General features: G+C 37.8%; 2 protein-coding genes across 4 annotated transcripts; one reads left to right on the top strand and one right to left on the bottom strand.

The window, feature by feature from the left end:
- The first annotated feature begins 2,426 nt into the window (after window positions 1-2,426).
- On the top strand, window positions 2,427-10,997 carry LOC126796281 (uncharacterized protein At4g10930). 3 transcript variants are annotated; one of them, XM_050523068.1, is made up of 15 exons: window positions 2,427-2,518; window positions 2,664-2,775; window positions 3,038-3,129; window positions 3,272-3,362; window positions 3,521-3,570; window positions 3,778-3,847; window positions 4,514-4,623; window positions 4,696-4,761; window positions 5,269-5,807; window positions 5,927-6,010; window positions 6,128-6,203; window positions 7,153-8,413; window positions 8,503-8,577; window positions 9,116-10,225; window positions 10,336-10,997. In XM_050523068.1, the coding sequence occupies exons 2-15, from the start codon at window positions 2,689-2,691 to the stop codon at window positions 10,558-10,560; spliced, it is 3,936 nt and encodes a 1,311-aa protein (XP_050379025.1). In that variant the 5' UTR covers window positions 2,427-2,518; window positions 2,664-2,688; the 3' UTR covers window positions 10,561-10,997. The 3 variants fall into 3 exon arrangements, with proteins under 3 accessions (XP_050379025.1, XP_050379026.1, XP_050379027.1); XM_050523069.1 differs by lacking the exon at window positions 2,427-2,518 and adding an exon at window positions 2,554-2,577; XM_050523070.1 differs by lacking the exon at window positions 2,427-2,518 and having other exon boundaries at window positions 2,591-2,775; window positions 5,269-5,447; window positions 5,547-5,807.
- A 123-nt stretch (window positions 10,998-11,120) lies between these two features.
- Window positions 11,121-12,893, bottom strand: LOC126796283 (E3 ubiquitin-protein ligase SINAT5-like). Its single transcript, XM_050523072.1, has 3 exons — window positions 12,708-12,893; window positions 11,857-12,243; window positions 11,121-11,512 (listed from the first exon to the last, which is right to left on the bottom strand). Exons 1-3 carry the CDS (start codon window positions 12,891-12,893, stop codon window positions 11,186-11,188), a joined length of 900 nt encoding a protein of 299 aa, XP_050379029.1. The 3' UTR covers window positions 11,121-11,185.
- Window positions 12,894-12,944: the final 51 nt, after the last annotated feature.

Raw genomic sequence — 12,944 nt, 5'->3', positions numbered from 1 at the left:
CAGAGTGAAATTCTAATTTTGGCACACTTTTCAGTCATATTTTTTCACCATAAGTCATTCAATATTTAGGTATATTATTCAAGATCATCTCTACAAAATTTCATCCAATTCGGACATTATTAAGGTATTGAAATTAGATTAAATCAATTAACGAATTAAAATTATTCAACGTGAACCGTTCGTGTATATCTCGATTTTAAAAACTCAAACCATTGTTAAATTTGATGAAATTTTGTAGAGATGATCTTGAATAGCATACCTAAATATTGAATGACTTATGGTGAAAAAATATGACTTAAAAGTGTGCCAAAATTAAAACTTCACTCTGTAATTTTAGAGTAAAGGTTCACTCTAGATAGGAACTATATATATATATATATATATATATATATATAATCAAGTTGTAAGGGGAGGCTCTTGTGAGGAAACAACTTCAAATATAGGACTTGATCGATCAATTGACAATTCAAGATTAGTTGTGATCCATCAAATATAGAAGAGAACAGGCGATTGCTTCCTTGAGGCTACTGGCTAGGAGCAATTCTTTTCTATCTTGATTGGATTAGACAGAGAAAAATTGGATTTAAAAGATAAAACCTTGCAACGCCAATCCGAGGTTGGTGGTATAAAAATCTTGCCCTTATAATAGAGTCTGCCCTCTCGCAGTTCAAAGTGTTTCTTGGTCGGCTGTTGAAGTTGAATAGCTTGTATAATTTCCATTGACAGGGGATCCAAAGAGCAGGCTCTATCTATCGCAACCAGACTGTCAAACAAGGGTGCGGAGACGCTGAGAACAGAACACAACTCTTGCTGATGAGACAGAGTATCGGCAGTGACGTTAAGTGAGCCTGGGCGATACTAAATCAGGTAGTTGTGACCCATCTGAAGTATGCCTTTCCTAGTCAACTTAGAAACTGTGCAAAACTCGAACACTGTGAGATCTTTCTGTCTCTATCTAATTGTGTCTATTCTTGGTAAAATTGTTTGTGGTTATCATTTATGGGGAAGCCGATAATTCATTCATGCCCATAAATGGGTTTCATTCTACAATATAAAGAGAGAGCCGTTTGAAATGGAAAGTACAATCTGCCTACTCGGAGGTGGTCCTCAGACTGCAAAACGATCTAACTGTTGACTAGATGGGTGTAGAGAGCAAATTGCTGGGTGTAACCAAGGCTACTGCATAATTGGGCTTGATTAGGATAGCTGGTCGCAACACATGCTAGCTTGTTAATGAACTCCTTAACTATATAGGGTTAGTCATGCAATTTGGATGGACAAAACTAATTCAGAAAATAAGAAAATTAGAGCGTTTGAAAATTAATCTTGTATGCATAAGATTAATTCGCACAAATATGTTTCATAGCTCTAAAACACAAACTAAACAAAGTTATGTGGTTTTCTATCTGGTTAATTATACATCTATCTTAGGTGTATTAACTTCTCTTTTTAGTTTTATGTGGATAAGTACTCTTTTTATTTGTTGGCATATGCTTATGCCTGACCATAATCAACAACACATATCTCCTATATCACAACCACAACAGGAATTCAACTCACCGTTGCAAAGACAGAAGCGCTAGCTCCAGAATACCGCAAGAACCAATGCCATATGTGTCAGGACACGCTCTGCACCAAGAAGGCACCATGAGAAGATGTAGAGATACCAATACTACATCGAGAGGAGTAAATGCTCAACAAATCTCTCCTCCAACCCCTATAAAAGGTTTATCATTCTCTCCTCAATAACTACACAATTATTACTTAAATTGACTGACGTAGGCATTTGAGCGTTAAAATCACCAAGGCATGATCTCTTCTCTTAACGCCACTTTGTATTTCATTTGACAGATTGTGGAGACTAAGCGATAGTCACCTGAACACATCAGAAACAAATTTGTTGCCCATCCTTACCATGCTCACTTCACAAAAAAAATGTGAAGTACTATTTTTCTCAACAAATTTATAATTATAATTATTATAAAAACACTTATAATTTATTTATGAGGTAAATATAAAATGAACACAATAAAAATAGACGACAAATTTGTTTTCGAACACATCTCACTCACCGCCCACCGTCAAGTAAACCAAGCGGGATCAGACACCCTTGTGATTCGCTATGTTAACTGTATCAAGTATCAACCAATATTATAACTACTACGATCACATTAAATTCATCTCCAAAACACTGTGTAGTGCCGGTGACGTTTCTCCTACCATTTGCACTTTGAAACCATTTCATATAAACAAACTAATTTTCATTGTACTTTTACAATTCTCTCTCTCGTCTCTAATTCTTAGCGATTTCATTGATTAGACCTCCGTGTCATTTTACACGTATTTTGATTTGTTTCTTTATTTCTTATTTGAAAGAGATGGAAAAGGGAAAGCCAAAAGCCCAAAACCATGAAAAGGCTTATTATTGTGATCACTGTAATCCAAACGCAGCGTTTCGGTGGCGTCGATCATTCGCTTCCCTCAACCCAGACAAAATGGTGCTCCCTCTCCCTCGCAGGTACAATCTCCTCTCCTCCGCCGTCGCTATATTTCCAATTTCCCTTTTTGCCCTCCACGGTTCTGCCTGCTTACGGCTCATCTCCGAATTCCCCCAAGATCAGATTTTTCTGTGAATTTGCTAACCCAATTTCTTGTTCTTTCAGCTTTTGATTGGAAGCAGTGAGCTCAATGTTTGACGAAATGGAAGTGAATTTAGTAGCAAGTGGAATTCAAGAAGAAGAAGAAGCTTTTGGAGTTGATGAGAATTATACCAATGTAAGCTTCAAGTTCCTTTTTTTTTTTAATCTGAATTTGAGCTCTAGCAACTAGTTCGATTTTTGAGCTTGATTTTACTGACGGAGTGATTCTCTGTGTGAAATGTGTTTAATCTTTTGATGAATTGTGGTTGTGATAAAGTTGAATTTTTGAAGCTTGGAAATGATGTAATTATGGATGTGCAAGTTTGAGGTTCAGGATTTCAGTGGCTTGATTTGATACGAGTTTGAGATTAAGCTGTTGGGATTGGCATAATGTGCAGGACAATCCTGTTGTGGAGGGCGAGAATGAAACGTGTGGGATATGCATGGATACCATTATCGACAGGGGTGTTCTGGATTGCTGCCAGCACTGGTATGCGGTTAAGACTGTGTCTTTTGAGATTATATTGTCAATATTTTGGGCTAGGCAAGGGAATTTAATCGACGTATGAGTAAAAGTATAGTTAGTGATTAGTCATTTTAGGTTCTGAATGGGGTTCACCATGCTTTTTCAGGTTTTGTTTTGCTTGCATTGACAATTGGGCTACCATTACAAATCTTTGCCCGCTTTGCCAGAATGAATTCCAAGTGATTACATGTGTTCCGGTGAGTTGTAAAGTACATGATATCTTCTATATGTACCTTGTTTGGAGATTGGCAATTATTTTATAAATCTTCAAATATATATATATATATATGTATATATATATATATTATGAAACACAATTAGTGCTGAAGCTTGTAAGATTGATTTTAATATGAAGGTATACGATACTGTTGGGAGCAACAAATTGGATGATGATTCATCTGCCAGGTACTTTTGCAGTCATGAACAACGTGTTTTAGCATATTGGTGAGAGTGAATTGATTCCTCTTGTATACGACTCAGAAATACTTATCGAGTGGTTCCTGCACATGCTGTTATTTTGGTGTCCTTGTGATTATGAATTTTAAAAATCTGTACTTTTTTAGAGTTGCTTCGTCTGTCAGAGACTAATTTCCATATTTTTATTGTCTGCAGAGATGATGATTGGAGTATTGAAGGGACAAATAACACCGTCTCATTTCCATCATACTATATTGATGAAAACGTAATTATCTTTAACTTTATTATATATATGATCTTTCATTTGGTAATTTTCTACCTTAGTTTTTTAGATTGCTGTCCTCTCCTACCATTGTTACCAAGATGATTTCACGTGTTAATGTTACCTGACAACTCATGACGTAAGATGCTAAGAGTCATGCTTCTCTGTTTGTTGCTTCCATTGGTGCTTTATTCATTCCAACTTCCACGTGCATGCATTAATCACCCCGGAGCTACTGCTTTGCTCTAATAAGCAATATTGTGCTTATAAGCATCATCAGGGAAACCTTTAGTCAACATTAGGAATTTCTGTAGCCTTGTTTATTTAGATTTGGTCTTTACGTTGAAACCCGTGGTTCAAAGGATCAGCTTTGCATGATCCCTTCCCACCACACCAAGATGCAGAATATTGGGGAAAGGAGTTTATCAGTGGTATATATAGGATGTGACCCTTTCAAATGAGGAACCTTTGTTTTTTTTTTTAATTTTTTTTATAGAAGAATACAAGGATATCAAGGAAACAAAGATGATTTAATATTAATTATAAAGTAATATCAGAAAACTTAAGAGTTTTGTATTTATCACATTTTCATTTGTCTTCAAACCTATTTGGCTATCTCTCAACTTTGATAATCTGATATTGTATATTTTGCATTTAATCATGTTGCAGTCAGTTATCTGCTTGGATGGAGATCATTGCAAGGTTCGAAGTGGATTGGCAAAGATGGAGGAGAATTCCAATCTCGATACATCAATTGCATGTGATTCATGCGACTTATGGTAAATGAGCAATCAGTGGTTTTTTTGCAAAAAACTTTCACATAAATGCATGATCTAAGAAACCTTTCTCAGGTACCATGCTTTCTGTGTGGGGTTTGATCCTGAAAACACATCTGAGAATATGTGGTTATGCCCCAGGTTAGTTACATAAGAGATACTTATTTTGTTTATTCATTGTGCACTTTTAGTTTCTTTGCTTATTTTATTTTGGGTCTAATGTTCCCTTGTTAAGTCTGGTTCATGAATTTTTGTTAAAACTACATTTTAATATTTTATATTACCTAATAATCAATAAGCAGTTGACTTGTATGTGCAGAACCTTAAATCTAAAATCAAGGTAGAATAGCATGTTAAGTGGTAACAAATGGGTTGTGGATCTTTTATGTTTTTTTAAAAAGTTAACGACATTCCTGACTTCAGTTGTCAACTAAGTTTATAATAAAACAAGATGATAACTAGCTATCTTGTATCTTGTGTGGGAACAAAAATCTTTATCTTTTACAACTACTGCCAAACATATATACATGTGGACAGTAGTCTTTCACTGAGTAGTGCTGCTTTGATGATCCTTATATATGTTCCTTAAGGTTCCTCTGTAATTATGCTGATTATTTACTTACATATTCTAATTTTTTTTTTCTGTAGATGTGTAGCTGGTGATATGCCACAAAACTCAGATGCCGGTTCAGTACAGAGGTCTAACAGCCAATGTGATCTTGAAAATCGTGAATCTTTGACTGAGGATACTTTCTCAAGAAAGGTCTCTGTATCTTCTGTCGATACTGGAGACACAGCTGTTGTAGTCTCAATGGTTACAGATTCAGGTCAGAGCATTTTACCAACCCTCAAAGTTGGCAAGGACTTTCAAAGTGAATTGCTGGTATCAGCTTCTGAAGATTGCCACAAGTTGGAAAAACCTGCAGGGATGATAACTGTTAAACTGGAAGCACAGGAATTAGAACTGTCCCTATCCTGTGATACCTCCTTCAGTTTACCTTCAAATGCTCTAGCACACAAGCAGCTTAGGTCCAGTGCTGGTGAATCAATTTATGATCTCAGAAGCTTTGATGACGTCAAAAGTTCTTCTGGGAAGCTTAATGAATCACATATCAGTGAAAGGCTATCTGACAGCCAGTGTAGTATGGATCTAAATCTTGGGTTATCTGCGGGTTTGATTATGTCAGGTAATTGTACTTATATTGATTTCAATAAACAATAACTAGTTGACCATTGAAATTGCCTGACTTTGAAGATTTCATATGCTGCACATGTTGGACTCATATTGATTTTGATGTGCCTCTAGTTGACACGAATAGCACTGGAACTGAACACGATGACGCTAAAGATGTGAAGCAGCATTATCCTACAGAAGAATATTTGCCAAAAGGTATGGAATTGTTTAGGGCTTCATTTGTTTTTTTGTTGGGTGTGGGTGGTGTAAGTAGTTTTCAATGAATCAGTTCAACTGCCACTCATGAGCATTACCTCATTGTTGTGTTTCCAGCTGACAGGATTGTACAAGATGCTAATTCAGATGCTCCTGATATGACTGGTGGAAAGAGAAAACGCACAGATTGCAGGTCTCATGTCATCCAAATATATTAATTGATTCTAATATGGTTTTCTGCACTTAATGCTCATAACTATGTTGCTTCAGGTTTTGTTACTGCTATCCTCATGTCATAATCTTCCAGCATCAATTGTGTAACTACCACTGTTCCACCCTAATTTTTCTATATTTGTTAGATTTTATTTTCTTTTTCTGCATAGAAATCCTTGGTTTATTTTGGGGGTTTGTAGCATATTTTGGATTTTGGGGCCATTATCTCCTCTTCATATCTTGTGTGGTTCTATTGTGGTGGTGACTAAGCTTGCTAATACCAAATGATTCATGGTGGGTGTTGATAATATTGAACCTGGGATTTAGGGTTGTCAAATGATCAGCTTGCTATAGACGAGCTAATGTAGGTTCCTCAGAAAACTCCCAAGTTTTTGAGATGTCTTATCTAGAAAGACCTTAAACTTCAAGGGAAAGATAGGTAAACAGAAGATAGACTTAAGAACTCACTGAAATGTCTTATTTGTTGTTTGAATATACTGATAGGACTAGACAATGTTCATGAACCATTAAATGCATGAACTATATTTATTAAAGATGCATACATAAACCTAATATGCTATGCCACAAGCATCGAAGTTTGAGTTTCTGCATACCAACTCTTCTTTTCTGGGGCGCCAGAAATCGAACCCTACTAGACTTTCCCCCCCCTGAAGAATATTCTAGCCAATTTCCCGTGGGATTTTCCTCAATATCATCATTAGTAAAATATCAAAAACTTTTGCTGAAACATGAGAGGAAATGTCTGCATACTTGAAGTCAACTGGTTGAATAAAATATGAATTCTCAAAGCTGTTTTTGATGTTCTTGTTATCAATTTCCTGAAAGATTGTATTTGAAATATATTATGGGTTCACGCCATGTTGAGGAAAACTTCTGACTTTGAGTTACTTGTTCTTTTGAAATTATAGTGATGGCGTTTGTGCTGATGATAGGGGTACAAACCCTAAGATCAAAAACAAAGTTCCTGTGAAGAAAATCAGAGATGGGGAGAAGATTCAACAGATTGCTTTCAAGGACAAAGCCAAAGCACAACTTTCAGACTCTGGGAATGGCTCCAGCCTGACTGTAGTTCCCAAAGATAGCAAGTTGAAGTGTCATCCTATACTGGACCCTACTTCTGAAATATTGAGCATTGTTCGAACTACAAACCATAAGTCTTCCAAGGGGCTTGCAGGCTCCAATTCTGATTTACAATCCTCAGAAGAACAAGATTCTATGGCTAGTTTGAGAGTTAAAAAGATAATGAGGAGAGATGCTGAGGACAAGGAATCATCAGTGGTTGTTCAGAGATTAAGAAAGGAAATAAGAGAGGCTGTCCGCAACAAATCTTCAAAAGATATTGGTGAAAACCAGTTTGATCCAAAGCTTCTCGACGCCTTTAGGGCAGCTCTGGCTGGATCAAAAACTGAACCTGTAAAGAAGTTATCAGATTTAGCACTGAAGGCAAGGAAGTCAATGTTGGAAAAGGGAAAAGTACGTGAGAACTTGACAAAGAAAATCTATGGGACATCTAATGGAAGACGAAAACGTGCATGGGACCGGGACTGTCAAATTGAATTTTGGAAGCATCGTTGCATTGGAGAACCTGAAAAGATTGAGACTTTAAAGTCAGTTCTTGGCCTTCTCAATGGAAGTTCAAAGAAGTTAGATACAAAGCCTGAGTCTAATACACATGAGTCCACAAGTCCAATTCTTTCCAGGTTGTATTTAGCAGATACGTCTGTATTTCCAAGGAAAGATAATATAAAGCCTCTTGTAGCTGTTGGTAATTCTGAGCCGAATGATAAACTCTGTGCAACGGATCCGTGTTCGAAGCCTCTTCTTGATAATCTCACTTCGACTTCCACAGATATGAATAAGGTTTCATCAAAAGTTGGTCTACCTTTATTAGAAACTAATGGGAACAAAAACAATCCTCCAGGCTCAGACAATGGTGCTGCTTCTAAGAAAGTACATCAAGATAGACACTCAAGAGGGTCCTTGGCTGCTTCATCTGGTGGTTCTAAATTGAAAACCAAGGATGTAGTTCATAAAACTGGTGATATAAAAGTAGATAAAAGGAAATGGGCTTTGGAGGTTCTTGCCAGGAAAATGAGTGGTACAGGCAAGAATACAACAAATGAAAAACAGCAAGACAACTCCGGGCTCAAAGGAAACTACCCTTTGCTAGTATGTAATAAAACTACTTTTAAAACCTTTCATTTATGCTGTTTGCTTCTCCTGGTGATATAATCCTATTTGATGGTTTCTGCTTGCAGGCTCAGTTGCCAACAGACATGAAACCGGTTTTGTCTCCTTGTCGTCACAATAAAATTCCAATGTCAGTGAGGCAGGTATGAAGTTCCTGTCTAGTAACTGAGATGGATGTGTGCTTGTCATCAGTTAAACTTTTACTGTAGATTATGCTACCTCCATATAGACCAACTCAACACATAAAAATTATAAAACAATATTCTTATTAAACTTAGGCTGTATGGTTTCGTGAATTTGAGCCTTAAAACTGGTATTGATTGCTACAATTATAGTCTGTGATATGGTTTATTTTTCATAATAGATTTGAATCTAATGCTTAGAATAGATCCATTAACTCATTTAACTGTAAACCTAAGGTTAATGAACTCCAGGTAATTGAGTTTCTGAAACTTGTGTGCCATTCTCATCATTACCTGAATATACCTTATTTGAACTCAAATCCAACATCTATGTGATCAAAATCACCTGTGAAGATTTGAAGTTCCTCTGGATCATGGCTGTTTGTTCTCAGCACTAGTGAAATTTACTTTCCTATGATAGACATTGGTAAACTTGAAATAGTTTCTTTTCCGGCACCATCATATTTTTCATGGTTTGGGATCTTTCTAATTTGTGCAGACGCAGTTATACCGTATGACAGAGCACTTGCTGAGGAAAGCTAATCTGCCAGTGATTCGTAGAACTGCGGACACTGAATTAGCTGTTGCAGATGCAACCAATATAGAGAAGGAGATTGCAGACAGGTCAAACAGCAAGCTAGTGTATCTGAATCTATGTTCCCAGGAGATATTGCATCTTTCAAAAGGTAACAAAGCTAGTGGAAACACAGTTTTTAGTTCTTCCCAATCTTCAGCCTGTGCTGATAGATCTGGTGAAGCTTTGGTTGAACCTTCCAGTGATCCTCTAACTGAAGAAGCACTGAGAAATGCTGGTCTCCTTTCTGATTCTCCTCCAAATAGTCCACATTCCAATATGGAAGTTCCTGCTAAAGAAGATGATCCCTCATTAGATACCAGAGAGGAAGGGCCTGATAATGTATTTGAAATGGATGTAAATCCAGATTTGGACATCTATGGTGATTTTGAGTATAATCTGGAAGATGAAGACTACATTGGTGCCACTGCTACAAAAGTCTCTAACATGGAACCAGAAGGAGGGGCATCAAAAATTAAAGTTGTTTTCTCTACTCTTCAGCCAGAAATATCTAATCATACTATAGATCTTGGAAGTACTGAGAAGGTGGTTGAAGTACAAAAAGATTCTTCCTGCATGCTTGAGAATGATACTTTTTCTGGTCTGGAAAATTCAACCAAGGAGTGTGAGACTGACAATTCTTGTGTTCCTTTGGAATCCATATTCGGTAAAGAAGGTGAAGAGCTTTCTGCTGCAGAATGTGAAGAATTATATGGACCAGATAAAGAACCACTGATCCAGAGATTTCCAGGAGCATCAGAAATTCTATATGGATCGATCGATGCAGGATTGGTTAAAGACAACTATCTGAAAGAGACAGAAAGTTGTGGGCCAAAGCCTACCGAAGAAATAACATCTCCATCTGGTATTGAGAACCAGGCGACAAATATGACAGTTTCTAGTCTTGGTTGCAATTCCTCTGGTGGAGAAGATTCAATGAATCATTCCCAACCAGATGGAAGTGGTGAAAGGAACAAGAAACCCAATGGAGAATGTAAAGACCAGTCCAACAACATCAACTCTATATCTAAGAAGGTTTATCCCATCCACCTTTCTTAGAATCATATCTTTTATGTTGTTCTTTTGACATTCTTCAGATGCATTTCAATCTATGATTTCGACTAACCTGTCAGTCCAATCTACAGGTCGAAGCGTACATCAAAGAGCACATCAGACCATTGTGCAAGAGTGGTGTAATTACAACTGAACAATATAAGTGGGCTGTGGCAAAAACAACTGAGAAAGTCATGAAATACCATTCAAAAGCCAAAAGCGCAAGTTTCCTAATCAAAGAAGGTGAAAAGGTGAAGAAACTCGCAGAGCAGTATGTTGAGACATCCCAAAAGAAGGAGAAAGGTGAAGCTTTGTGACAGTAGCCATTTTTCAGCTTCCAATTATTCACATCTTCCACTCCCTAGTTGTTGTAATACGTGGACAGTAATAGTTATTGACTCATGAAAGAGTACAGGCCCTCAACATCAATACAAAGATTAGTGTGCATGAAATTAGGTGACCAGCGCCAGGCCAAACCTCATGGAACCCGAATGCTACAATGAAGTGTGCGGTGGATAAGAAATCGGGACTAGTCTCAGATAAGAAACTGGAGCTGACCAGAAACTATGGTATAGATAATAGCTTTATTATTGAAGTATTGAGCAGTTGCTTAAGGTGGTGCAATGTCTTGGGGACTCTGCAAACTCAATCTATGCCGGATATCGTGTCACCCAGTGTCAGTCATGAACCTCATCTTGGCAAGTTCGATTTGGCCTCCTAGTCTTGGAAGTGCTACGAAATTATTTTCTGCGAACTTTACCACACCTCTTCTCTGCATAATTTGAATACGAACAACAATAATACTGCCCTTGCCCATGAGCTTTAGCTCAGCGGTGGACATACGTATCCAGAAATGCATATGCGTTCCATGAACAAAACCAAAAACTTGACATAATAAGAAGGAATGAACATGTGACAGCAAAGGGTTACAGATGCTCTAAACTAGGTGCTCGCAGCCTTCCATATCCGTCCGGTGACCCGAAGCCTGAGCTTCTTCCTTTCTCCAGTGGAGAAAAAAAGTGCCATGTTCCTCTGGATTATGAGACCATCATGGCTATCCCTCACCTTCTGATGGCTCTCACGTATGCTCCTAGGGGTTCCCTCCCATATTAGTTTCCTTCCGTGTGCTCCAACTTCCAGTCTGTAGCTGAAGGTTCGTGCTTCAACTGCGTCACCCATGAAACGAAGAAATGCAATGTAAACTGGTGCAATGCCCAGTTGGAAGGCTTCAAAATGCAGGCAGAAGTAGTGGCTGTAACAGCTGAATACCTTGCAATGCAGACAATGAAGGTGATCAGAGTAAAGGGTATCAGTATCACGTATTCTCTCTCTATAGTACTCGACAGTAGACAACAACAATAGACAGTAGTACTCAATCTATTCAGAGGTAACAAAGTACTAACAAAGTAACAATTAACAAAAATATATCATATTCAAAGTGCCTAGTTTCAATTTTTATAGCAGAATCCGCAAATCAACATAGAAAGATGGTAGTAATCCTAAATGTAGGGAGTGCGGATAATGAGATCGGATTAGGACACATCGGTATTCAGAGTAACCAAAGTTAAACATGAAATCAAGTTACAAACTAACACAAGTGAAACTCCACTTACCATAAGCATCTTGGCTGCATTTTCCGTCTCCCGGGGAGTGGAATTGACATAAAGATGATCAAAACTGCATCCATTATGCATATCAACCTTGTGATCAACTCTCAGATGATCAAGCAGAAAAGCAATATCCCCAACTGCCGAGCACTCAGGTCCAGGGTGGGGGCAACTGTATGGTCTGAAGTCACACCTAGCCTCATGCTTAACTTTTCTGTAGTAAGGAAAGATCTCTAAGCATCCAAAAGAGCTATACTTGCAAGGAAGCTCCAGTGACTCAGCGACTTTCTCTAATGCCAGACATCTGATGTCTCCAAGTTCTTCTCTACAAGTTGGGCAGCAGTTCTTCACTTTCAATTTGCAAATGGAGCACAGAGTGTGACCGTTCAGGCACTGCAGAAATCATCAAATTAACACAACTTAGAACACAAGCAACTACTTCCGAGTTCCAGCGAGTTCAATTAGAAGTGGATCAAAATGAAAACTAGTAGAGTGACATGAGCATCATCTCGAAAGTACTTACCTAGATGAGTTGATATACACTGTTGTTCCTTTCCCTAACAACTTGTTTTACCCAAAAATTCACAAAATTATTTCACCTTTTATCCACAAAACTCTCCAAATCGAAAACCACATCCTTTAAGAAGAAAATGGCTATGAATCTAAGCTACATGTTCTCTACTAAAATCTCCTAGAAAGTTCAAACCTTGCAGCAAAGGATATATTACATCAAAAATTTACATTTCGACCTGAAACAGACTCAAGATCAAATTCATCTAGACGCAATAATGATCATACCCCCAAAAAAAAAACTGTGTGATCCCTTAAGATAAGCAAGATAATGAACATGAACACACCTGGTTGATTGGTGGGTACATAGATTTTGTGCAGACAGGGCATTTGAGAAGTTCATGGAGGTTAGTGGCTCGACACTTATCCGTAGAGGCCAATGGAAGACGGCGGAGACGTCGGCGGCGGTGATAAATGTGTTTCTCATAGATCTCATCACAGCTTGACAAACATTCCACACCATCATCCTCCATTGCCTTAATAACTCATGCACTGCTGCAGGTATGAATAATGAACCATACAAA

The sequence above is a fragment of the Argentina anserina genome, chromosome 5, assembly GCF_933775445.1.
Source record: "Argentina anserina chromosome 5, drPotAnse1.1, whole genome shotgun sequence".
In the NCBI taxonomy this organism is placed as follows: Eukaryota; Viridiplantae; Streptophyta; class Magnoliopsida; order Rosales; family Rosaceae; genus Argentina; species Argentina anserina.
This window is presented reverse-complemented; position numbering and strand designations above follow the sequence as displayed.

What these genes read in the sequence shown, in the direction of transcription:
- LOC126796281 (XM_050523068.1), top strand. Translation starts at nt 2,689, where the DNA reads ATGTTTGACGAAATGGAAGTGAATTTAGTAGCAAGTGGAATTCAAGAA. An exon ending in TGTGATTCATGCGACTTATG is followed by an intron (nt 4,624 to 4,695) that starts GTAAATGAGCAA and finishes AACCTTTCTCAG; the next exon opens with GTACCATGCTTTCTGTGTGG. An exon ending in AAGGAAACTACCCTTTGCTA is followed by an intron (nt 8,414 to 8,502) that starts GTATGTAATAAA and finishes TTCTGCTTGCAG; the next exon opens with GCTCAGTTGCCAACAGACAT.
- LOC126796283 (XM_050523072.1), bottom strand. Translation starts at nt 12,893, where the DNA reads ATGGAGGATGATGGTGTGGAATGTTTGTCAAGCTGTGATGAGATCTAT. An exon ending in TGTACCCACCAATCAACCAG is followed by an intron (nt 12,244 to 12,707) that starts GTGTGTTCATGT and finishes TGATTTCTGCAG; the next exon opens with TGCCTGAACGGTCACACTCT. An exon ending in ATGCAGCCAAGATGCTTATG is followed by an intron (nt 11,513 to 11,856) that starts GTAAGTGGAGTT and finishes CTGCATTGCAAG; the next exon opens with GTATTCAGCTGTTACAGCCA.